Source organism: Arachis stenosperma, chromosome 2 (genome assembly GCF_014773155.1).
Source record: "Arachis stenosperma cultivar V10309 chromosome 2, arast.V10309.gnm1.PFL2, whole genome shotgun sequence".
Taxonomy (NCBI): domain Eukaryota; kingdom Viridiplantae; phylum Streptophyta; class Magnoliopsida; order Fabales; family Fabaceae; genus Arachis; species Arachis stenosperma.
The window spans coordinates 506644-533827 of record NC_080378.1 but is presented as its reverse complement, the minus strand read 5'-3'; the positions used below and the strand labels follow the sequence as shown (position 1 = coordinate 533827).

The 27184-nt window shown below is 32.5% G+C and overlaps 4 protein-coding genes across 5 annotated transcripts; 1 reads left to right on the top strand and 3 right to left on the bottom strand.

Moving 5' to 3' along the window:
* Window positions 1–9090: 9090 nt before the first annotated feature.
* Window positions 9091–10801, bottom strand: LOC130962150 (gibberellin 20-oxidase-like protein). Its single transcript, XM_057888259.1, has 2 exons — window positions 10402–10801; window positions 9091–9748 (listed from the first exon to the last, which is right to left on the bottom strand). The coding sequence occupies exons 1-2, from the start codon at window positions 10773–10775 to the stop codon at window positions 9154–9156; spliced, it is 969 nt and encodes a 322-aa protein (XP_057744242.1). The 5' UTR covers window positions 10776–10801; the 3' UTR covers window positions 9091–9153.
* A 3666-nt stretch (window positions 10802–14467) lies between these two features.
* LOC130960377 (uncharacterized) lies at window positions 14468–18362 on the bottom strand. The gene is given in 7 exon segments (XM_057885756.1): window positions 14468–15103; window positions 15650–15735; window positions 15738–15784; window positions 15958–16086; window positions 16326–16384; window positions 16866–17573; window positions 18082–18362. Coding segments are annotated over 6 exon segments (1347 nt in total). The 5' UTR covers window positions 17568–17573; window positions 18082–18362; the 3' UTR covers window positions 14468–14779.
* Window positions 18363–20958: 2596 nt separating this feature from the next.
* On the top strand, window positions 20959–24435 carry LOC130960711 (acyl-CoA hydrolase 2). The gene is made up of 16 exons (XM_057886158.1): window positions 20959–21012; window positions 21096–21188; window positions 21281–21430; window positions 21667–21713; window positions 21798–21923; window positions 22093–22170; window positions 22266–22353; window positions 22698–22810; window positions 22940–23002; window positions 23085–23140; window positions 23254–23358; window positions 23437–23493; window positions 23582–23683; window positions 23764–23812; window positions 23905–23973; window positions 24067–24435. The coding sequence occupies exons 1-16, from the start codon at window positions 20997–20999 to the stop codon at window positions 24142–24144; spliced, it is 1290 nt and encodes a 429-aa protein (XP_057742141.1). The 5' UTR covers window positions 20959–20996; the 3' UTR covers window positions 24145–24435.
* Window positions 24436–24461: 26 nt separating this feature from the next.
* Window positions 24462–27184, bottom strand: LOC130960710 (uncharacterized). 2 transcript variants are annotated; one of them, XM_057886157.1, is made up of 3 exons: window positions 26911–27184; window positions 26369–26552; window positions 24462–24882 (listed from the first exon to the last, which is right to left on the bottom strand). In XM_057886157.1, the coding sequence occupies exons 2-3, from the start codon at window positions 26514–26516 to the stop codon at window positions 24740–24742; spliced, it is 291 nt and encodes a 96-aa protein (XP_057742140.1). In that variant the 5' UTR covers window positions 26517–26552; window positions 26911–27184; the 3' UTR covers window positions 24462–24739. The 2 variants fall into 2 exon arrangements, with proteins under 2 accessions (XP_057742140.1, XP_057742139.1); XM_057886156.1 differs by having other exon boundaries at window positions 26369–26529.

Sequence of the window (27184 nt, the reverse complement as noted above, 5' to 3'; positions counted from 1 at the left end):
AGTCATATCCTCAACATGAATCTCAACCACACTCTCAAGCCTATTTTCACCAAACACCTCCATATGACCATGATTCATATCCACTACACCAACCACCTTTTGAACCATATGAGCCATACATGGAACCACAATTCCAAGATTACTACTCCCAAGAACCACCTCAATACACACCACCACCTTACCAAGAAGAACCACCTTCCTATAATGAACCCTTTCTCCAAGACAATGAACCCTCCTATCCACTCCAATCTTCAATGGATGAAACCCTTACCCTTATACTTCAAGGGCAAGGAGAAATGCAAAGGGAGACACTAGAATTTATGGCTACTTTGACCAAGGTAGTAAGCAATTTAGTCTCCCAATATTTGAGTACTCAAGGCACTCCCATGGTTACATGTGGAGAATCAATTGAAAAGCATAGCATGAAGGAGAGATTGGAAACTCCGGTGGAGAATGAGGAATGCTACTTTGTGTTAGAACAATTGGAGGAACCTATGGCCATTGAAGAAGAGGAAGAAGTGGTTGAAGACTTAGGAGATGCGGAACCCCCTTGGGAACTTAGAATTGAAGAAAACCCCTCCAAGAAGATTGAATTTGATGTTGAGGAGGAAAGTGCACAATCCCCAAAACAATTTTTGAATGAAGACTTGGAAGGAATGAAGCAAGAATTGAGTTTCCTTGGTGATGAAGATCATGCATCCAATCTTCTTGGTGAAGAATCCTTTGAATTTGAAGAACCTTCTCCCAATGAATTTGAAAGTGATATGGAGGTAGATTTCTCTCAACCTCCCATTTATGACTTGAGTGATGGAGAAGAGTTAGAGGAAGTTGATGAACAAAGGATTGGGAATGAAGAAGCTTATGAAGAGGTGGAGATTGACAAAGAAGCAAACAAGGGAGTGGAGTTTACTAGCACATTGGAAATACCTCTCCCCAAGCCACCACCATCCATTCTCTCATTCAAGTGGGTAAATTCCTTATGCTCAAGCTTTATTATTCCCCTTGAATATGGTTTGCTTAAGACGGATGGTCAACTAAGACATATTTGTGGCTTTAAGAGTAAAAAGGAGATGGTTAGTGGTTTGAAATGTCATTCTAGGTTCATTATGGTTGCATGCTCAAAGCTTAATTGTAAAGGTTGGTGTATAACTAGAATACATGGGCCTAGAAGGATGTTTGGTCACTTTGTTGAGAATTCACCTTGCTCACCACCCACATGGATTAATGATAATCAACTTGGAGATGGGTGTGAAGACAAAATATGGGATCCGGGAACACATGAGGATCAACATTGGGAGCCTATGGTTTGTGAAGAACTCCATCAAAGCTTGGAGATATTAATCTTGAATGATGGAGCTTATTGGAAGTCCAAGCATTGGTGGAAGTTCCAAGATGAGTACAAGCACAAGCCACCTTGAGAGAAGCTCCCCATAAGTCCAACTTAAGGACAATAAATAAAAGTGCTAGGTGGGAGACACCCCACCATGGTAACTTCTTTTCATTTTCTCTTTTTGTACATATTGGTAGAATTAGTTTAAATTCTTGTTTTGATTGTTTTAATGAGTCTAATTGGTAGTTTAGTATGTCAAATAAGGTTTTATGGTATTTTGGTAGCTGTTTGGAGGGTTGGAATGCTTGGATTGGTGCCAAAAAAAAAAAACATAGAAAAATTTTGAAAAACAGAGCACCATCCACGCGTACGCGCACTGTACGCGTACGCGTGCATCAAGCATTTTGGACCATCCGCGAGCTCGCGGCATGCACGCGTACGCGTGGATTGAGAAGTTCCACCGTCCATACCTTGACCCGAGAGTTAGGCCTGCACCATGCGGAAATTGGGCCTGAGGCACAAACCAATTCACGCGCATGCGCACATGACGCGTACGCGCCACTCTCGAAATAAACCATCCGCGCGCGCGCAGCATGCGCGCGTACGCGTGGATTTCCTTCCTTCACCACATTTCTTTTCTTCTCCTCTTTCCATTTCTTTCCTTCTCATCTCTTCTTCCCTTCTTCTACCCCTCATCCAACACTTCCAAACGCCATTGATAACCATTTATTTTAGTTAGTTAGTTCATTAGTTAGTTAGTTAGTTGATCAGTTAGCTTTAGTTTAGTTTTCATTTTATTTTCTCTTTTTTCATTACAAGTGTTGGATTATTGACTTTGTTTACTATGCATTGCTTCCCCTTATTGCCTAAATGCTAATTTAGCATTAATGTTTTTAGATAATCTTTGTTGGATCCTATAATTGAGGTTATATTTTGCTACTTGGTCTTGAGTTTTTCATGCTTATCTTTTGAAAAATACCAAGTGATGAGAATTGCCTTCGAGCTTGTAACTCTTCTTGAATTACATGATTTGGCCACCATGTGATTTGAGCCTTATTTTGTGATTAGGCAACCTCTTGATGGATGATGTTGTGCATTTACCTTAATGCATTGTATTTTATGATTATATGCATCCATATGTGTTTGGCTTGAATGCTTTCATGCTTCTTTAATGCTTGTTTTACCTTACAAGTTCACTTAAAGCATCTCAAGCATACTAGAATGAGTAAAGTGCATGCTTCTTTTGTGACATAACTTTTATGCTAATGTGTGTTCTAAACCGCGCAATTTAGAATTCACACACTTATTTGTCATTAATGTCACACTAATTCACTCACTCAATTCTAGTGATTTACCTCATTCCAACAATTATGCTTCCTTGCTTTTGTATTACCTTACCTTATGGTGTTATATTTTTGTTTTTCATGATGAATGCACCACAAGCAATAACGGAAGCAAGACTAAGAACACGTAGCAATCCGGAGAGTCGTCGTACCCCCTTGCTCATCTTTGAGTGCACCGAGGACGGTGCAAACTTTTAAGTGTGGGAGGTCGTCTGATCGTTCGACGATTTCGGGTGACAAGTTTCTAATCCCAACACTTTTGCATTTCATTCTAGGATTTTAGGATTTTTTACTTGCATTCTCTTAATTTTTGTATATATATACACAATAAGCTTAGTCAAAATAATGAAAATTTTCAAGATTTCTATCTATAGGGTACCTTAATTGATTTGAGTGAAAATTTCTCATTAAACTTGCTTGAATCACATATATATATTGTGGATCACATTTTTGAGCTAAAGAACACAAGCAAGTGAGATTTGAGCCTAATGGTGTGGTTACATCTTATAACCACTTATTTTCCTTCTTGTGTGCATTATTCTCTTTCTATGAATGTAATCTTTGATTTGTTTGATTCTTTATGTCCATTATTTTGTGTATACATGCATTTATATGATTGAGGCCATCATTTCATTTAACTCACTTACCTAAACAGCCTTACCTTTTATCTTCCATTGTTAGCCAATTTGAGCCTACGCTTAACCCACTTTGTTCTTAATTTAGCACATTACAAGCCTTAAAGCGAAAAACAATAAATGTCCTTATTTGGATCTTTGATTAGCTTAGGCTAGAGTGTGTGAGTATCATTCAAGTGTGGGAACCTTGGGACATTGGGGAAATAAAAGGGTAATTTTGTATTTGTATTGTTATTGAAAATATTGGGAATTTGGTACATACTCATGTATTGATCAAATGTAAAACCTTATGCATTGAGATTCTTGTATATAGAAAAAAATGAGAAAAACAAAAGAAAAAGAAAAGAAAAATAATATGGAAAAGAAGAGAAATATAGAAAAAAGAAAGAAAAAAGAAGAAAAAAAAAGAAATGAATAAAAAGGGGACAAAATGCCCCAAATCAAAGTATAGCTCAATAAAATCAATGCATAAGTGTTGTGAAATGAAAAGAAAATGCATGAGTATGTGAAAAAGTGAAAAATGGGTAGTTAGGTTGGAATTTAATTGTATAGGATGTCATAGGGTAGGTGGGAAGTTTAAGCTTATCAAAGATTCAAATTTCAAACTCACTTAACCAAATATGCATCCTACCTTGACCCTAGCCCCATTACAACCTAAAGAAAAGACCTCATGATACTTGTATGCATGCATGAAATATATGTCGATTGTTAGAAGAAAAACAAATCTTAGAAAGCATGATTAGGAGAGAATTGAGTGAATCAACCCTAAACACTTGAGCGAATAGAGTGCAAACACTACCGGTGAGGTTTGATGCTCAATTACATGTTTCCACCTATGATCATCTCTTTTCATGCAAGTTTGTAAAAATATTTAATAACTCAAATCAATTGTGGATTAGACTTGTTAGTCCTTAGCCCTTGTTCATATATGCTTCTTGGGAATTAATTTATTTTGACCAAGCAATTGCATTCATCTAGATAGTTGCATATAGGTAGATTGCATTTAGTTAGTTTCCATTGAATAAATGCCATACCCTTACTTCATTCTTGGTTTAAGCATGAGGACATGCTTGGTTTAAGTGTGGGGAGGTTGACAAACCCCGTTTTGACGGTTTATCTTGTATTGATTTTAAGAGATTTTATCACCTTTTACCCACATTTATTCAATGAAATAGCATGGTTTTATGATTGTCTCCTTATTTGTGCTTAGATGTGAAAACATGCTTTTAGACCCTTAAATTGATGGTTTTAATCTCCCTTTGATTCCACTAGATGCCTTGATGTGTTTGTTAGTAATTTCAGATTGAAAAGGGCTAGGAATGGATCAAAGGAGTGAAGAGGGAAAGCATGCAAAGTGGAGAAATCATGAAAAGTCAAAGAAGTTGAAATCGCCCATGGACGCGCGCGCGCACCTGGCGCTTGCGCGCACCTGCGAATCACTCCATGGACGCATACGCGTGCTGTGCGCGTACGCGTCGGTGTTGGTTTATGATTTTTTAATGAAAACGTGGCCAACGAATTCTGAAGGGTTGTGGGGCCTAATCCCAACCAACTTTGGCGCCAAAGATGCTATTTAAAGCCAAGGATTGAAGAGAAAAGGGGATTCCAACTCATTAGTTCATACACACTCATTAGGATTAGTTTAGAGTTAGTTTCTAGAGAGAGAAGCTCTCTCTTCTCTCTTGGATTAGGATTAGGATTAGGATTAGTTCTTAGATTTAGGTTTTAATCTTTGCTTTCTCCTACTTCTACATTTCAATTCTATGTTGTTAGATTCATCTTCTTCTATTCTTTTGTTATAATTTCCTTTATGTTGTTCTTAGATTTTGTTGTAGATCTAGAATTGTTCCTTCTACATTCTTTCAATTCAATAAAAGGTAATTCTTAATAAATGTGTTTCTTTTGATTTGTTGTTGTTAATTCCTTGTAATTGAGTAGTGTAGATTTACTTTTCTTGCCATTTACTATGCTTTTCTTTTATGCCTTCCAAGTGTTTGATGAAATGCTTGGTTGGATTTTAGAGTAGAATTTTATACTCTTGGCTTGGAAAGGTAACTTAGGAACTCTTGAGTTACTAATGTCCAAGTGATTGATGATTGGGAGCCATTGACTCTAGTTCTCACTAATTGAATTGGTGGAGAGTTAGGACTTATGGACTAGGATTGATATAGCTCATTTGACTTTCCTTTACTACTAGTTAGAGGATGATTTAATGGGATTAATCCTTGCCAATTCTCATATTGTGGTTAGTGATTAGGATAGAGATCCTTGACCACCAACCCTTGCCAAGACCTTTTTAGCCATTAGTTTACTTTCTTACCATTTATCTTTCATGTTTCTTATCCAAAACCCCAAAAATACATTTCTAACCAATAACAAGACACTTTATTGTAATTCCTAGGGAGAACGACCCGAGGTTTCAATACTTCGGTTTATAAATTTAGGGGTTTGTTACTTGTGACAAACAATCTTTTGTATGAAAGGATTATTGTTTGGTTTAGAAACTATACTTTACAACGAGATTTTATTTGAGAAATTCTAAACCATCAAAAATCCATTCGTCATTGGGCGGCTAAAGGGGAGCACGAACATAAGCTGAGTGTGGCAGAGATGAAGATGTTGAGATGGATGAGTGGTCATACGCGATTGGATAAAATAAGGAATGAAGATATAAGGGAGAGAGTTGGAGTAGCACCCATTGTGGAAAAGATGGTTGAATCGCGTCTCAGGTGGTTTGGACATGTGGGAAGAAAACCGATAGAACATCCAGTCAGGAGGGTGGATGAGATGGAAGATGGACAAAGAGCAAAAGGCAGAGGAAGACCTAAGAAGACCATCCGTGAGGTGGTCAAACGAGATCTACATGTAAACGGTCTCTCTGTAGACATGATACATGACAGAGCACAATGGCATCGTTTGATTCATGTAGCCGACCCCACTTAGTGGGACAAGGCTTTGTTGTTGTTGTTGTTGTATTATGTTATCGTTAGTTTTTTAAGATATTGTTGAGACTTGTTATATTATTGTTGATTATTTAAAATTTGATGTTGAATCTTGTTATATATATTTAATTTTTTTAATTTATAAAACCGTAAATTCAATCTGATCCAAACCGTTTGAAATTAGATCGAATTGGATTAGATTAGATTTTTTAAAAAAAAACATCAAATTTAAACCGTACTATAAAAAAATTAGTATTCGAATCGAATGAAATTTTTTACTCAAAATCGATCTAAATTGCACCGCCAATATTCCTAGTATCTATGTTATACTATAATGAAGTTATGGAGAGTAACAGAATATATAATAAACAATTATCACGTCAATGTTTAATTAATCAATGTGGCAAAGCATGCATGTGATACATGACTACCTAGTAGACAATAATGATCATAAAAACCAGAATGCAAATCATTAATTTCCAGAAAACGTAAGAGGAAAAGATAGATGAAACATCCAAAATTATATTGTGTCAATAACCTTGTGGAATTTAAGGAAAGGCCAGGTAAACTAATATCTAATTATATATGATAATAATATAATATCACTAGTTTTTTTACATTGTTCCCACTTTAGTAAAGTTTTTATTACAAAAGTAATGTTGATGTTTACAGAATTTATATTTATTTTTTAAGTTGCTTAAAAAAAACGTAAAAAGGTAAAATGAGAGAATATAAATATATATTAAGATATTTTCTCTTTCAACAGTAGAATTTTGCATCATTATTACTATGTCAATTTTTTTAATTATAAGCATTTTAATTAAGAAATTAAGTTCACCGAAAGTTACTTTCATCTTTTTACATTTTTTCTTCCTTTAAAAAAGGTGGGAGAGTAAACAAAAGAAAAAGGATATTCCTGCTATCATTTCTCGTTTGATATTAGGGTAGAAAAATTATGGTCCCCTCCACTTTTTTCAATTTCATAATAGAAAAAGTTGAAGAGGCCAGTATTTTTATTAAAATTTGGTCAATCATAAAAAAAAGAGAATAATTTTATATCATTAAATGTAATTTCACATTATTAAAAATATTAATGATAGCTAAATTGATGGTTACAAATTCCAAAATCTATCGATTCCTAACACTTCTAAAAAAAAAATATAGATATAAATTAAATAAAGGTGAGATAATATAAGTTTATTTTTCTTTAGGTCTACTTGAGAAATAACACATAATGGATGTATGCATGGATATATTTACTCTCATTCCTATTCATTTTTAGTTAATTTTCTTTCCAAAGTCTTTTAATGCATTTATTTATTTATTATGAATATTATTCGAAAAATAGGTGTGCAGCTGACTTTGCTAAGTTTTAATGTAAAATATTATTAAATTAATATTATTATTTGATAGTGTTTATTTTTTTAATTGAATATTTGACTGGTCACTTTTTTCAAAAGTTGACCGCATTTTATATTTGTTTAACTAGAGTTTTAAGTTTTTATTTATACAAATAAATAATTCATAAAAAATTATACAAATAAATAAATAAATAATAACAGTATATAAATATTATTTCAATATATAAATAAAAGGCCATTATTGTATAATTATTTTATTAATATGTTTTCCACACAAATACAATTCATACTTTCATTTTTTCACACTCTTATTCCCTTTTTTATCTTCATAATTAACTAATTAAGTAGTACTTTCCTTAAATGTAATATATATCCATGTATGTATTGTGTATTTCTTGGGATCAGATACCTCCATCAATTTTGTGAAAGGGATACAGCTTGGATTGTAGAATTTTACCAATTTATATATACCAAATAAATGGGGAGAATACAGCTTGTATATACAAGCTGCCATGCATTATAAAAAAATTTAATATCTTAGAGTTGCTTAGAGTTTTGCATAAGATGGAGTCACAAATTTTAATATCTTACATAAAACTATCCATTAATTATTGTAGATATATATACATTTAAAATCAGCTTTATTTATCAAAAATTAATAAATTCAATAATTTAAGTAGTTCATAATAATTTGCTTCTTTAAGTAATGCCTCAAAAAATAGTTAAACAAATATATTGTGCACATCAACCAAAACCAATAAGAATATATATAATATAACACATACATTATTTTTTTTTTTTTTGGTTTCCCACGGTATCCCCCAACCCAACAGGTCAAGGACTAATCCGTCGCAGTACTGAGCTCCATTTAAGGGTTTGCCGCTGGCCAATGGGTTGCTGCATGCACAAGGCGGGATAACACATACATTATTATTCTTTCATTTGAAGTAGTTGGAACTCCAACTTTTTTAGCCCATATTGTAACAGTTTAGACCATTCGCTAGCATGATATTATCTATTTTGGTATACAAGGTCTTACGGTTTTGTTTTTGACGATAAAGATGATAGCCGAAATTTCCTACACTCATTTGTCAGAACACATTATGCTAGTGGATAATTCATTATAAGGTCCCACATCGGTTGGGGAGGAAAACGAAGCATGCCTTATAAGGGTGTGGATACCTCTTTCTAGCATGACGCGTTTTAACGAATGAGTGTGAGAATTTTGACTATCATTCTTATCATCAAAGACAAAACTGTGAAGTCTGTTAGCAGATAATCTAGTCTGTTACACATAAATTTACATTTTTTTCCTCTTTATTTTCTTTCCCTAGTAATTAGTAAACAATGGAAAATACATGCAAACTATACAACTTCACAACATAGAGCACCATCTTCCATTTAAAAAAATAATTTATAATTGAATATTAAATTCTTTTCATAAAATTTTTTTATCTGATTATATGACAAAATTCTCACTTGACATAATAAGATAAAATTTTAATTAAATAAAAAGCTCCAATAATTACAGGAGGGAGTTGATTAAATTCCAGCAAAATCTCTAACAGTAAAACCAACTTTCTCAAAGCTTCCCTTTTGATTATTCTCCCTAAACTTCAAATAATCCAAGCAAAGAAAGGGAGAATAGAATCTCTTATTGGCATGATGAAGAGCAACAACCTCATTGGGTGCCACAATGACTTTGTGATCCTCAAAGCACCAAAAGAATGCCAAAGAGAATCTATTCACACAAGGTTGCTTCAAAACAACTCTATGTTCTGAAGATCTCAACTTGTCATTGCTCCAAGCTTGTAACATGTCTCCAATGTTAACCACTAGTGTTCCCTCTGATGGCTTTATGTCAATCCATTCTCCATCATTTGACTTCACTTGAAGCCCTCCAATTTCATCTTGGTATAAGATTGTTATGCAACTCATGTCTGTGTGCATTCCAAGTCCTTCAACTTCTTCTTCTTCTGGTGCTGAATAGTTGTTTATTCTTAAGTATCCATGGCACTTTCTGAATTCATCATCATAGAACATTTTCTCAAATCCTTCACCTATGCTCATCAACACAATCTTCACAATCTTCTCACACAGTTCTGCCATCTTGCTACAATATTCTTGCAAAGTTTCACTGTCAAACAAACAAAAGGAGAATCAATTTTTGATTAAATGAATTGAACATATATATTTTGTTATTTTAATGTAAAACATAAGGTAGTGTTTGGTGGAGAGACAGAGACGGAAAGACTGAGACTGAGAGATAGAGATTAAGAGACAGAGATTGAAATAAATCTCAGTATTCTGTTTGGTGTAAAGTAGGAGACAGAAATTAAAATAAGAATGAAATTCTAATTTAATTTGTACAAAGAGTAAAATTAAAATTAATTAATTGAAATGAAGGTATTTTAGGTATAAAATGTTATTAAAGTTTCGGTCTCTATTTCTAAAAATTTTAGTCCCCTGTGTCTCCACCTTTTGGAGGTACTGAAATATGAAATTTTGGGGATAGAGACAAAATTTTAGTACAAGTCTCTGAACCAACAAACATGATATTGAGGTTTTAATCTCGTAGTTTCTATCTCAATACCTCAAAACAAACACTGTCTAAGATTATACTGATATAAAGTACATAAAATTTAAATGTGAATCAAAAGAGTACTTTTTGAATAATCTCGAACCAAATATTAAAGATAAAAAGTAGTTATTCTTGCTGATGCGACTACAAATGTATAAAATTTTGTTACATTAACAATGAATGCATTTAAATTAGATTATATTAATTACCTGAATTTGGAATTGGTTTTGTGAAATAAAACATCCTCAGAAGACTTTGCAGAGAGATAAAAATCTGGTCCATTAACTCTGAGGCTCTCAAAGAATGGAGAAGCAATGAAGGGTGGTGTGTAAGATTTGACATTAGAGAAAGGCCCAAGCTTGAGCTTGGTATCAGATGGGAGAGAGAAGAGACATTTGGACAGTGAATGAAGCTGGTTGCATAGATCTTTGGAGATTCCATGGTTGATTATGTGGAAAAAACCCCATTCTTTGCAAGCTTTGGAGAGAGATTCTAATGAAGATTCTTCTAATGGCTGAGATATGTCCAAAATTGGAAGATCAGCATAATAATAAGCTTTATTATTATTGGATTTTGATGACATTCTTCTTCTTATTAATCAAACAAAAAAAATGTATGTATATGAAGAAGGAGGATTATGTATGTATGTGCTTATGTATATATGTTTCTGCCTAAGGTTTTGGGTTTAATTTTATATATATATATATATATATATATATATAGTTCTAAGTCAGAAGCTTGGATCACAAGAAGAATGGAACTCAAGCATATGCATATATAATTAAGCTAAGGCAGAGTATAAATAAGACAAGTTTATATTATAAATTTATAATGATATACTCTCAATTTTGTCCTTATCTAAACAATTATGGGAGACAAAATATTTTCTTCTTCAACTAATAATTCATTCTTCAATATTTTAAAAGTTGAACATATATTAATCATTTACTCCTCATGTACAATTTTAATTCTATATGTAGTAACTAATTTGTCACTCTTACTTATTTGAATAATTATATTACGGATATATTAAAAATTAATTATTAAATTAATCACGCGTATAAAATATATATTAAAATTTAAAGGGTAAAGTATATTTTTTGTTTTTGAAGTTTGATAAAAAATTTTGAGATAAAATTGAAACAAAATTTTTGAGATAAAATTAAAACAAAATAAAACTAAGGGATATTTTTAAAACTTTTATTAAATTTTAGGGACAAAAAATATACTTTACCCAAATCTAAATTATACATATGAAATGAATTAAATCACACGTACATATATTATACAAATATATGATGACTTGTGTACATAATATTTTTTGTTATTTGAATGATAAAGAATGATTTTATTATCCTTTATGTTTTTATGGCCATTTGCATTGGGTTTATTTTTATTTGAATAGTAAGAGATGAATTTATTGGGACAACTTTGTTTTCCATACTTTTGTCAAGGATTAAATTAGATTTACATTGTGTTTGAATGGTTAGAGATATATTTATTTCACGTTAATTATTTGCAAAAATTAAAATTTTTTTGTAAATAATGTAAAATAAATTAATACGCTTAAATTTGAAAGACAAATTTGTCTTTTGTGTTTAAGAAGTAAAATGAGGGTTTATTATTATTATTATTATTTGTCAAGAAAGTGGAGAAGTGCCAACAAAGATATATACCAAAAAGCTTAAAGCAAAACTAATTAAATTCTTGGTGCCCTTTGCGTAGAGTCATTAGTCATTAATTATTCATTAGTATATAAGTTAATAACTTATAAAAGATAATGGAGGCCTAAACTGAATGAGACTATATATATATATAAGCAAGCATCAAGCATGAGGCATGGCTTTTTGTAAAGGCCTTCAACATGGCTTTAGTAAAAATATAAAATCTTTCCTAAAAAGTGCTTAAAAATTTTTCTTAGCCTCCACTATGAGAGAGTTATTTACTTTAATACACTTTGTTTTCTGTGTGCGTCAAAAATGGTGAAAACTCAGGTGCAGTCGACTTCACATGAAGTTGATAGCTGAGAGTTGTTAGATGAAAATTTAGTCAAATCAGTCAAATCATCTAACGCCTCTCAGTTATCAACTTCACATGAAGTCGACTGCACCTGAATTTCCACCGTGAAAAATACTTTTTTTTTTTGTCTAGTTGTTTAATTAAGTTGGTGATGAAGCATTGTTGATTATTTTATGTTGTAGATGGTTTAATATTTTATTTAAGAAAATTAAATAAAGAAGCCTGATATATTCTATTATATATCATAGCATGCATTATAGTTTCATTTTCTTTTTTCCCAGCAACCTGATTTTAAAATAATAACACCAACATGATTTGGTCATGGCATATATATATATTTCTTTTCTTTTTTTTTTTTAATTTCCAGCTTGAATCATAATATGTGTAAGAAAATGCATTCACAGTCAGAAAGACAGGCTGGTAAGGAAAGCACACCAACCATGATGGAAATTGTATATTCCGCAATGCATGGAACTCACATTCTTATGTGAAAAGGTTTTGACTAAATTACTTGGTCAATAACCACTACTAATGGTGCTTAAGACCAGGAAATTAACCATTAAACCATCATTATTTTTAAGTTAATACATATAGAAGAAGCTTTGTTGACTTATTAGTTATTAAAGAAAAGAATAATTAGGTCCTTAAATTTTTGATCCACAGATATTTAAGTTTTTAAAAATTTGAAAATATATTTAAGTTTTTTATCTTTTTAAAACTTAAACATATCAATCCCTCATATTTACTTGGATCTGTAAGGTCCAACGAAAAAATCAAACATGACTTTTCTTGTACTAACCTGGTTGATACGAATGCACACGTGAGAAAATTTTTAAAATGAAACAAACTAGACCAAGAGATCGATGTGTCCAGATTTTGAAAATGTCAGAGGCTTAAATATATTTTTAAATTTTCGGGGACTTAAATATCCGCAAACCAAAAAGTCAGGGATCGATTTATCATTTTCTCTAATTATTATATTATGTACTTAAACATAAAAATATAAAAACATTATTGAGATGATATATAGAGATAGGAATAAACATAAAATTGAACAAATCTTGTGTAAGTACAAAAATGTTTTCCTTGTTTTATTTTCTACCTTCATTTTTTCAAACAAATTTGTATTTTTATATCTTTTTCTTTATTTAATAAAGTAGTTATTAAATGAGGAGTTATAGAATATAAGACACCATATTCAATGTCACAGTTGATTTACTATTAATGAAATAAAGTTCTTCATTGAATTTGCAGTCAATCGATCTAATAATAAGATGTAATTTAGTACAATGTCCATTATATTAATATTTTATAAGTACACATATATAATATAATTGTTGGTCAAATTCAAACATATGAACACATTAGTGCCTTCACAGTAACATAGACACAAACAAGTACTTGAAATTTAGGTGCTGTTGCAAATTAAAAATACATATATTAGCCCATTAACATTTATGCAAAGTTTGATACATTGATTCCATACATATCCTCTAATTTTGACCTTGCAAGTCAAGGAATATTATTATGACCCTTTTTCATTTATTCTTTATACTCGCTTCTACATTATAAGAAAATAGACTCTCAATTGAAAGAAATAGATATTTAGTCATATAATGTTCCATTACAATTTGAAGATTTTAAATATATTTTCAGTCTGTTATTTTATTGTTTGACTATTTTTAGTGAATTATATTTTATTTGTTTGACTTAGTGTTTTGGGATGACTTTTTTGTGCATGTATTTATTTTAATAAAAATACTATTCGTAAATCAAAATCAGCCATACTTGACAATTTTAGTGTGCATGTAAAATAGTCGTTATTTTAATTATATCAAACACAATGTCATTTCCCATATAAATGGGGTAATATTTTATGTAAATTATAATGTCATTTTTTGTTTTATGATATCTATTACTCTCATTTTTCTGTATGAAAATTATTACTAAATTGTCAAGTATATCCTTAATCAATGAACTAAATGTAGTAAAATGAAATCTCTTCATTTATAATCATCATTTAGTTAAATATTAGATAATAAAGAAGTAATTCCAAAATTGAAATTATCCCAATTTCCAACCATGGATGCAGAGACATTATTCTCTGGCTCCAACCACAAAACAGTGTGATAAAAAGATATCTAAAACATATATAATAAGATTGACCTAAGAAAAAAGATTATGAGCTAAGAAATTAGTTGTAAGACACAGAATCTGGACACTAGATTGCAATATAGATAGGGATATGTATTAAGATTGCACTTGCATTGGATCATTTTGTTGATCAAATTAAATACTCACACCAATTCCCTTTAACCCAAGTTGAGTCAAACCCACCAATGAGTTATAATTCAAATGACATAGTCTCCTCATACTCACCTAGAGATCGCGACTAGAAAATACCGTGAGAAACCAAAAGATATAATTCAATTATGATGTTAATTTTCGTTAAGATTGTTAATAAAACCAAAATTAAAACAAGGAAAAAGTGAAGAGAGACAAAGAAAGGAAAGAAAGAAATGCTACTTATTCAAGCTAAGATAGTGGTTATTAGAAAAGCACACTATTTCACACATTTGTCTTCTTGAAAACCATATGACCTGAGTCATCTACATCAAAAAGGCGCCCAACAAACTCATTCCAACTTTCTGTTCTTTTCTTGTTGGACAAGAAAGACCCTTTGGACCTTCTCAAACCGCCCGAATCTTCCCCGTCATGTATTTCCTGAAAGGTTCCGTATGAGGACGGCGAATAAGCTTGCGGAATATCCAAAGCGACCGCCCTTTGAAGGGCCGCGTGGTACTCTTGGCTGTGCTCCCGAGCCAGTGATTCTTGCCGGACCATCTTTTGTTCTGCTGGAATTTCCATCTGCTTATCTTTCTCTAGCATTAACTGTTGCAAGAAATATAATGCTTTAAATGCAGATACACACTGCCATGTCAAAACTAAACAATGATAAATTAGTACTAAATAGTAACACAAATTCTTATTGAAAATAGAATTCAACTTTTAGGATTTAGACCATATTTATAAAATATAGTCATCAGTATATAGAGAAAAAAAATTCGGAAGAACAAGATACATTGATATATTTGAAGGATATCCCTATATAATATTGAAGGTTAGATTACTCAGCAAATCCATATAGTTTCAATTAATTGTGATAAAATTGTGAAAGAATAGGAAAAGAAAAGATGAAGAACTTTTATTGAATGTTGATTGATTGAATTGAATTGTAAATTATGAAGGTAAAACTAAATATATATAGAGCATTGCCTACGAAAGATAAAAGTAAAGATAAGATAAGATAAAAAGATAACATAAAGATAAGAGAAGATAATAAAGACTAAAACTAGAACTGAATTTATGTATTCTGTTAATTCGACAGCTACGATGAACTTGACGAATACAATTCATTGGAAGAAATTAATAGCTTACATTAAGAGCCCACTGGGCTTCTCTCTCAATCCAAATGATGGCATGGTCGGAAGTCGCATTGCAAGAAAGAACAATATGATCGAACCTCCATCAACGGGTACTGCTGTCCTAACGACAGGTGGAAATCTTCCTATCCTGCACCCACAATAAGCTAAATTTCTTTTGAATTTCCCCAAAAGAAAAATATATGCAAATTTGTCTCTTCTATATAAGAAACCATAAACTTAAAACTTTCAACTCTATCTTATCTATGTTGACATTTGTAGAGTTACATTCAAAGTATTTGTAGTCAGAGTATCATAATTTACCTCAAGGGCTTCCGCTCCACAATGTGATAGAGACGACCAGGTGCGTATAGACGCCTTGGATCTTTAAGCATCTTCTCCTCCAGTGTGCAAGTATCCTTTAGGCACATTATACACAGTAAACAAGGTAAACTGCCAACAAAAGGGTTCAAAACTTTTTTAGCTCATCTTAATGGCAAAAGATGAATTGTACATATACAATGCAAAATTCACTAATTTGTATCAAAATTCAAATTATTCCATGTAATGCATCTTGAATTCAATCTCTTTACATTTCAGTTTTCATACAGTTAAGACACTGACAGCTTAATTATAGTTTTCATTGATGCCTTAATTGGGGGAAAAGGGTAAGGAAGACATACAAAATTTACCATAAAAGCAACTTGAAGACAACTTCTAGAGCAGTAGTTGTCCGAGGCAAAAAATCATCCTGCTTGCCAGATGAAACCATGTATGGAATATTAGTGCACAAAACTAATAAATTCAAAGGTAAAAGTTAAGGAGGGGGGGGGGGGGGGGGAAGATATAGGCTAGATACGTTTACTTGTATGAATTGTAAGAATATATTTTCTTGTTTATATTCAACACTAAAACTGACACAAAAACATGCTACATATGCAAACATAGATGTGATATAAAGTCCATTTTCATGTTTATATCATCAGTTACCCATTTTCACCTCAGCCATTACTAGCCCTTTTCTCCAAGTAGATTATCCCTTTAAAATTACGACTTTGATCAAATTAGAATTCAAAGGCTTCAGAACCCAAATGATTGCATGCATTCACGGCTAATTTTGTGCATACGTTGGTAAACTTTAACAGATAATGTTGTCCACTTAAAACACTACTGTGTCAACTAGTTCAGTCAGGGAAAGTTAACAAGATCAAAATCAGAGAAAACTATCCAACCTGGAGTACAACGGAATTGATAACATCCGCATATCTTACAGCCAAATTGAGAGACATGCACCGAGTAGGAGCTAAGGCGAAGCATCTTATCTTGTTTCTCTGTATCCCCAATTTGTCTCGGTTATCAAGTGCTAGCAATGTCAATAATGCTACCACCCCTGCCCCTAGGGAGTGTCCACCAAATATAAGCATATATGTCGGATTCTTCGCTATCAAATCCCGAAGAACCTCATACTCCGCATCGAAAACCCAGCCTGCAGCCTTAAGTAACCCATTATGAACATAACCACCATGAAACTCAGCCTGCCCCAGTTTGTTATCAAGTAAAACTGCATAATCACTTTCCTTTGCTAAATTAAGGCCCCTAACAGCCAGTATAATTTCAGCATGATCATGGTCAAGATATATCATGTATGGAGTAACACAACCTTGATTATCCTCATAATCCTTACGCAAGACAACCCAGTCAGGGTTCATGCCATAACCCCCTGGTGGAGCCCATTGGGGGTTCCGAAGATCTTCCTCATAAACCGATAAGATTATCCGGCAGATTCGAGGTACAGGCTCGAATTCTTCAGCAGTAGCTAAGCCCCAGTTTTCACTCTCATAGCCTGCAGTGTACAGACATTTCTTCCAAACCCAACGAGCACACCCAAGACAATACACACACTCAAGTATAGGAAGGCCACAGATAAATGACATCAATGCCTATGATTCAAGTATGTTGAAAAGTGTCAAAAATGGAAATAGCATATAAATCTCATATTGTAGATAATATCAAAAATAGGGTTGTGTTTGTGTCTATATAAAAAGGACATATGCTGCAATCACATTGTACCTCCAAAAATATCATAAAATCATTCACATTTTCTCTCAAGTAATTGAGGCTTTTACTTCCATGGATTTAAACATGGTATCAGAACCTTTTCACTTGCCATACAATGATTGAATGAGCTTCAGCTCAAAACAAAGTTTGAAACCCTTAACTATTTCCTCAATATAACATATAAGGATAATCCAAGGATTCAGAATAGATTCAACAACTCTATGCAATATGAATGGTAACAACAAACACTGAAAGCTTAAAGAAACCACTATTGTATCTCCAATCTCCATACATGAACCAACATGGTAGACAAACAAAACTCAAGAGGTGAATACACAGATATGCAAGTCACAATCTCAAAAAAGAAAACTTTGAGTTGAATTGAAGTACCTAAAGCATTTTCCAAGATACCCAGTCCTTGATCACAAGCACAGAGAGGAAGTGATTGGTTACACTCTTTGTATGTTCCTATGAATGGTTGCTGGGTGAAGACTAAATAGCAGAGAGTTTGAACTTTCAACAACCAACAATTGAAACTTTTTCCAAAAGGGTAGCAGAGAATTGTGAAGGGATGGTGTGGGTTGGAGTAAATCAGTAGAATTAGAAAGGAAAATGAACAATGAAGAGAAGAAGAACAAGAAAGAGAAGAAAAGGGTATTGAAGATGAGACAAAGATACCTGCCAGTCAAAGTCATTTTCTTAATCATAGGCTTTCAGAATCTACTCACTGGAATCATTTGATGCGGTTTGATAAATAAATATAAATATTATAGGAAAAATTCTAAGAATATAATTTTTTTTTTTTTACCAAAGATAATAATAATAATAATAACTCTCTCCATATTCAATTAAGAGGTTGTGGATTCAAGTTTCTTATCTTTAATAAAAAAAATTAAAATTAATATAAAAAATAAATATTTAAAAAAAATCATTTTTTAAAAAAGAAAATATTAAACAGAAGCTAAAACAAAATCATGATATTTGCAAAACCATAAACATATACAATAAGATTAAAAAATTATATGATTTTGTTCTAAGGTAGACACTAATATAAAGTATAATTGAAGTTATGCAAAAACCTCATCGGATGAAAGTTGAAAAATCTAAACCAAACCCAATAACATTGGGCTTTGGTGATGAAGTTATTGGACTTGGTAGAACATGCCTTGATCCCTTCCCTAAATTAACATCGGTGCATTATGACTCCATAGTCCACACATACATTTCTAATTTTTTTTTTGGTGACTTCCAATTCATCCATTTAATTATACCAATATGATCTTAATTCTTCTTTGTGCACATTTCAATAAATATCCGTTATTGAGTTAATTTTAGTTTATATAACAAGATATATTAGGCTCTCTCATGAATATAATAAGATAGTCAAGTTCTATACTACTCACGTAACAAAGGCCAATTGCTAATTTATTTAATAGTAAAGGGAAGAATAAACATTTTATAAGAGGGTAAATGTTTGTTTGAATGTTATTAAGTTGATAAAAAAAATATTTTTTAATAAAAAATATATTTTTTATTTTTTAACGTGTTTAATAAAATTTTAACAATAAAAAATATTAAAAATAAAAAATATCTTTTTTTAAAAATTATTATTTATATCTTTTTTTCTAATTTTTTTTTAAAAAAATATTTTTTATATAATAAATAAATAAAAATTTTTTTATATTATTATATCTAAACGTAATTAATAAATAAAATTTTTTTTGCATGAAATATTTAATTTTATTTTTCTGTAAAATTTAAAAAAATCGAAAAAAGATATTTTTGTAGAGTACTTTTATTATTAATGTAGTATGGTCTGTTATCCCTTCTAGCATTTTCATTTTCCTCTAATATCTTGATAAAATTTGCTTTACTAATTAATTAGTTGTGGGTCGTGCTCATTTTTGTACGCGTGTTCAATTCCTTGTGTTATGAGTGAATTGACTTTTGACTTTTTTAACTACTTTTTGCATTACTTCTTCCTTTAATTAACTCATTTTAGTTGAATTAAGGTTTAATAATCATCATCATGTGCTCTTCATGGTGACCCGTTTCTGGTAATTAGACTATTAGAGATCATACATATCAAATGAGCATTATTTATATGTAAGTAATAAGCTCATGGTCAACTGTATTTCTAATTTTCAATATAATATGATAATTTATTAGGTAAATTAATTATTGTTGGGATAAAATTTAATTTGATCTCTAACATTTCAAATGTCATATTTTAGTTTTAAAAAATTTCAAATAAATTAAATGTTGTACCATTATTAAATTTGACACAAGCAATTAACATATTAAAAAAATAATGACATTCGATTTCATTATATAAGTGAAATCGACCTTCCAACGATCATCAATATATATAATTTTTCTTATTTTTAAAATATTGATTATTGATTATTAGTACTTAAAATTTTATAAAAAAAATAATAAAAAAAGAAATATTACAAAAAGATTTTTAATTATATTTTTTTAACATCTGAAAATAAAAACATATGACTTAATTAAAAATATTATTAATGTTCATGTTACTTCATTAATTATTCATATTAAATTTAAAGGTGATATAACATTGAATTTATTTGAATGTTTTTAAAATTAAAATAAAACGTTTAAAACATTAGGAATGGAATTAAAATTTAGTCCAAATATTATAAATTAAAATAATATTTTATCCTAATTTAATGAATGTTTTCAATAATATAATATAAAATAAATAACCACCCAAATATATGTTAATCTTATCTTATGAACAACAAGATTATTTTCTTATATCCGAAATTATTTTGGGATAGATATTTTGTTATCCAGTGATTGGATGTGATAGATAATTAGATATGTGTCACTCCACTGTATCTAAGTTGGATTAGAGTTAGTTAGAGACGGCATGGCAATTAATTACGTACCTATTTTTTGGACGGAACAGAGACTAAGATCCGCTGTGGCCCACCACCGACCACCGTTATTCACGTGCACGCCCAACATTCTATCATTCCTTCTTCTTTTCTTCACTTTCATATAAGATGACATATGATATGATATGATATATATGAGTCAAGAAATAAATAAACATATTTAAATTTTGAGAAAAGTGTTTTTTGACTCATTCTCTCTCTCCGCCTAACCCTCACATCACCGTCACTGCCTTTGCGGCTCCACCGTATAAACCCACACTCGCATCACACTGTATTCCACCCACTCCACGTACTATAATACTATATATATATATATACGTCATATTTGTGGCGATAAAACCAAACAAAAAGCGAATTTGAATTTGTTTTTGAATCGAGTGCGAAATGGACAACGAGCAAGGTGAGAGAATTGAGTGTTTGGATCAAGAGAAAAACAGAAAACGAATGCAATAACATTGTTTCTTTGTTTGTTTTGTGTTGCAGTGATTGAGTTTTTGGGATGCGTTCCTCTTGTGCAGAGGCTTCCTCGCTCTTCAGTCAGGAAGATATCTCAACTCGTGGTTGTCAAGCACTATGGTAAATTCGAAGAACATGTTAGCATAGAATCATGCAGTGAATTTTCTGGAAATTCTACTATTGTTGTTGAATTGTTGTATGTACTTGTGTAGAGGCAGCAGAGTATGTTGCTCGCGAGGGTGAGGCTGGGGATGGTGTCTACTTCATCTGGGAGGGAGAGGCTGAGGTTGTTGGATCTGTGAAGGCCAATGATGAAATTCGTCCACAGTTTCAATTGAAAAGATATGACTACTTTGGTTATGGTAGTAAACATAATTCGTCCTTCGATCTTTGTCTTATCATGAATAGTTAGTTCAGTAGTATTAGGGGATCAGTACATTTTGTAATTTATAGTCATTAATAGTATTTTTAATTATGTGAAATTATATTTGATGATGTGAGATTACACATTTTTTTCTGTTAGTTAAATGCTGACTAAATTTTAATAAAAGTGTTGGCTCTTTAGATTTTCTTTAGTTAATAATCCTTCTACTTGCAGGTTTTTCAAATCCAGTTCACCAGACAGATGTCATTGCTTTGTCAAAGGTGCCCTATTAGTTTGTTTCTTATCATGCATTGTTTAATTTTCCTATGTCAGCCTGTATTCACTCTTGTTGATTCTTGTGTTAGCTCACTTGCTTGGTGCTGCCTCAAGAACACTTGCCACTGCTGCACCCTAATTCTATCTGGAGAGCCGACAACTCTGTCAAAACATCTTCAACTCTGGAGATTATATTGCATTTGGAACCCATTGAGGTTATTACTTTGAAAATCTTTGAAATGGATTCATTCATATTGATTTCTACTAGAAAGGATAAAGAAAAGCTAACCTATACATAGATGTCTATCTTTGATGATTGGTACTAACATGTTGCATATCAACATTGAAAACCTTATAGCCTTTTTTCCACTTTCTGTTTTGAAGGTAAATATTTTCAAAGGAGTTACCCTTCCCGATGCTCCACATTTTGGCAAGGTGTTTGGGGGACAGTTTATTGGGCAGGTATGACAAAACTGCTGTATGTTCATATAATGCATTTGACTTATTTCAGTAGAAGCTTCTAGACATAGACTACTGAGATGACCTCTTACTTGCAGGCATTGGCTGCTGCATCAAAATCAGTTGACTTTTCTAAGCTTGTTCACAGCTTGCATGCCTATTTTATTCTTCCAGGGGACCTACACAGTAAGCATGTTTACTCATAAACTTCTCTTTCTGATACTTTTTACTTCTCTTAAGATGAGATATATATATTTATTGAACTGTTTATCCTTTGTCTGAATGTCTTTTGCTGAGACTAGATTAATGAGTAGGTAATCAACTTTGAATAAAAATAGGTAAATAACTCATTAAGCATAAGCTATCTAAGCAATAATAGCAGTAAGTAATTTCAATTTTCAAGCTCTCTATGCTTCTGTACCAAGATAAACTCAATGCATTCATGTAGATTATTGCACTGCTAAAATAAATTGTTTGCTTTACTTCATAATTGTAAACAAACATACTTAGTATGAACATTCTTCTTCCAGTGCCAATTGTATATAAAGTTGATCGTCTCCGAGATGGAAAGAGCTTTGCCACGCGGAGAGTTGATGCAATTCAAAAGGGAAATATTGTGTTCACTTTGCTGGCTTCATTTCAAGTAATTTATGTTCTTCTTAGAGACAGTATTGAATGAACTTTCCCATGCAACAACAACTGAGACATGTTCATTTAACATATTCTCTTTCATAAATTCAGAGTATGCTTAAGTTATTTTCTTAATATACAGAAAGAAGAATTAGGATTTGACCACCAGGAGGTAGCCATGCCATCTGTGCCTCCACCAGATAAGGTAAGTTACATGGTTATTTATATTAATTAAGATTTAAGAATGAAAATGGTGTTGCTGATTTCAGATTATTAATTGTTTCTAGCTTTTGTCAATGGAGGAGCTGCGGGAGAGACGCCTTACTGACCCTCGTCTTCCAAAGTAAGATTTTGGGGGGTGCAATGTGTTGTTAAAGAATATATATAAGATTCTATTTAGAGAACATTCATGTATCTAAAACTAAGGATCTCTGATGACTAAGTTTGTTGCTTCAGAACTTACCGGAACAAAATTGCTACAACTAAATTCACCCCTTGGCCAATAGAGATACGGTTCTGTGAACCTACAACTTCAACAAATCAGACCAAATCTCCTCCCAGGTAATATACTTTGCAGGGGAAAAGAAGGGTAGATCAATTCTTTGCCTTCTTTAATACTTGTTTAAATGTTTTATGCAGTTTGAATTTTTGGTTTAGAGCAAAGGGAAAACTTTCAGATGATCAGGCGTTGCATAGGTACATATCTTGTATCACTTTTGAATACTTAACATTAGGCATAAGCTTTCTTGGATTTCATATTTTTTGTTTGTCCATTATCCATTAGGTGTGTGGTGGCCTTTGCTTCTGATTTAATATTTCTTCAAGTAGCTTTGAATCCCCACCGGAAGCAGGGTATGAAGGCAAGCTCTGTTAGTCTTGATCATGCGTAAGTACACAATTAACATTTTTTACATCTCAGGCATACCACCATTCAAAAGTTTTCAATTCTTCAAATTCATTTCTCAGGATGTGGTTTCACCGACCTGTAATAGCTGATGACTGGATACTATATGTGGTGAGTTTCACAATGTTCCTCTTTCAAATGAACAATGAACCAATCAATCAATATTTGACAATTGTGACTTTCCCTTCAAATGTGTTCTGCAGATTTTTAGTCCTAGTGCCTATAATGCACGTGGCACTGTCACAGGCCAGATGTTCAATCAGAAACGAGAGGTAAGTGTAATATCATTTGAACATAATCTCCATCAAAAATCATATTCCTTTTGATTCTTATGGTGGGTGTGCCTATTTTGTAAAAACATGCAGCTTCTTGCATCATTGGTTCAAGAAGGCCTAATCAGAAAGGTTAAAAGCCAAAGTTCTGCAGCTAAATCTAAGTTATGAAACTGCTGAAAATGGAAAGAAACATGTAGCCTGTATATCTATGGACAGGGTCATTCTTTGTCTCCCTTATAGTTGGGGGGGTTCACAACATGCAATACTGTGATAAGTGATATAAAATTGAGATGAAGTTTTGTCACTAGAGCATAGAAATATACAATGTAATACATTAACCAAAATGTTGTTCTTAGAATGCTTGTTGAATCTAACCATTGTAGTCCCTTAAATCAAATCAAGTTTGTCTATAAAAAGTGAGTATATATAGAAATGAGAATAAATCTTTTTTATTTTCGATTCCATTGATATTATCAAGTGTGATTTTTTATTATATAAGATATTTTTTTAGTTTCAGCATATTATCAGACCAAAGAGGAAATTGCTGACTTTCTTGATGATCTTGATAGTCAGCATATAATAGAATTCATAGGACATACGATAAAACTTACAAATGCAATACAACGGTAACCTGATTCACTAAGTAGATGCTAAGAGTTACTAGTGTGGTGTAATTCACTCTTGCTAGTCCATCATTAAAGCATCCCAAAATATATCATTTTCTGCTTTCTATGTAATGAGAGAGAGAGAGGAACAGCCAGTACTACTTTTTGTTGTCATAAGCAGCGATATTCTGGGGTTCACACTCGGGACTAAATAAACGAACCAGCAAAGCTGTGCTTGCGCTTGTAGTTACAGCACCACAAGCTGCCCAACGAAGACTCCTGGGAATTGTAATTCGAGGGCCTGCAGTGATAATGATGCAAAAACTTGATTATTAGTTGTAGTGGAACTGTGGAAGGACTCAAAAAAGTTGAAAACGTTTGCACCCAAAACTATTTGAAAAATTCATAAGACCATTTTAGAGTGAAACCAGATATCTGAAACACACATTTACTTTCTTTTCTACAGCTTTATTTTCTTTTCTCATATTCTATTTAAGGGGTAATTTGCAAGTTGGGATTTTGGAGAGGAGAAGAAGGAAGTGGTTTATAGTGTAGAATTTCAAAGTACAACACTACAAACCTTCCTTCCCCTCCCTTTCTCTCTAAAACCAACTTACAAACAAACTCATAGCCAACAAGAGAAAAAGTGTGACAAATGAAAAGTAGTGGCTAATCTCAGTGCAATGTTCACAAATAACATTAGGACTAGCTTCTACCAAAAGAGCAGACAAGAAATCTGTATAAGTCATATTGGCTCGCATTAATAAGTTGATTTCCTATTTCTAATTAGACAAGAAAAAGATCCATACATTATCTATTTGCTTTAATATCATCATCCAAGGAAGATCAAATGACTATTCTTTGTTTTGGTAAATAGAAAAAAGGCCAAAAAAAGAAGCAAGGGCTCAAAGTTGTAACAATTTCAAGAAGCCAAATAAATCACAGGAAATGAAACATGGAAAAACATCAAACAGAAGAGTTTGCTGAGATTCAAGTGGGACAATGTCACTACTCTTCTGTAGCAGTGCCAATGGGCCTGAATTGGCTTGGCCGCTTAAGGATTTCATGAAGGGTTAGCTACAAATTGGAGGGGTTATATGGGGCTAGCATCAGAAAAAAGTCTGAAGTCAAGCATGGTTTTACCTAATCCATGAATAGGATTTCGTCTCTCTCCATTCTTCTATTTTGATCCCAATTCTTTGACTAATTGCAAGTGTGGTTAAAGAATCAAAGGGTTAAGTGTAGTGAACCTGTTATATTACCATAATCTTACACTTTATATTGATACTGCTACAAGAGTGTATTGAACCTGTTACATTACTATAATCTTCTAAAAAACATTCAGTGATACTGCTAGCATTACATTGTTTGTTCATTTCCCATTTCTATAGTAGTAATTCTGGACGAGGTAAGTAGAGCTAAGCATATCTCTCTGTAACCAAGTATTCAGAGTTACATTCTTCCCATTATTTACTAGAATGATGATCTTTTATTGTTTCCTAGTCCACTAGTGATACTGTTAACTATGGGTTGTTAAGGGCTTAGGAGAATACATACATAAAGTACCGAATAACACAGATTAAAAAAGGATAAAAAACATGTATTATATATTTATAAATGGGTGAACCTTTGAAATTTGCTTGTGAAAGACATTCATAAATGCAAGGAAGCAGAAACTAAAATCTTACCATTATGATAAGTGTAGCATTTCACCAAACACTTGGAAAGCATGTGAAAAATAACAAGATGCATAGACATAAACAAGGGAACAAAAGAAAAAAGCAAACCATAGTGCAATCGGCAAAGAACCCAAAATCCTAAGGCTCCACCAACACTGAATATCCCAGCAGTGTGTCTCATCAACCTGGAGCAAGGTTTTGCATCAGACCTCATCAGCTCACCATCGGAAAATCCCAAGAAACGCCGCAGCGACATCTTATTATATTAGCTGACACAATTTATTAGCACCACCTTAGAAGAATGAATGATTATTCAATCTAGCTACTGGTTCACTAGATCAATGGTTCAATCGTAGTAAAAAAAATTAGCAAGAACTGAACAATTATTAGCAAAAAAATTAATAAATCAACAAGAACAGTAGCAGCAACAGCAACAATCACTAACAAATTAATAATAACCATAACAGCAATAACTACAAGAACTGAACAATTATTAGCAAAAACTTTAAGTAATCAAGAACAATAACAGCAAATATATTCAATAACTACAAGAATTAGCAACAAGAAGAACAACTAACGGATGCTGAAGAAGAACAATTAGCGACGAGATGTTGAAGAGCTGAATCGAGGAACAGAGTCGCGCATTATACCTGAACGCCGGAAGGGATGGAACTGGAGGCGAGTCTGGCTGAAGAAAACGGCAACGAGAGGCAGAAGACGACGGCAAGGCGACAACAGAGCTCGCGGAGTGGCGGACAGAGGAACTCGCAGCTTCAATCTCTGGGAGAGGAAGGCCAGGCAACGTCGGAGATGAGGGAGACTATCACGGCGGAGCAGAAAGGATGGCGGCGTCTGGAGAAGAACTGGACGCTGGTGGCTGCAGCAGAACGGGACGGTGTTGGCCTGCTGGGAGTGTGGCGGCGA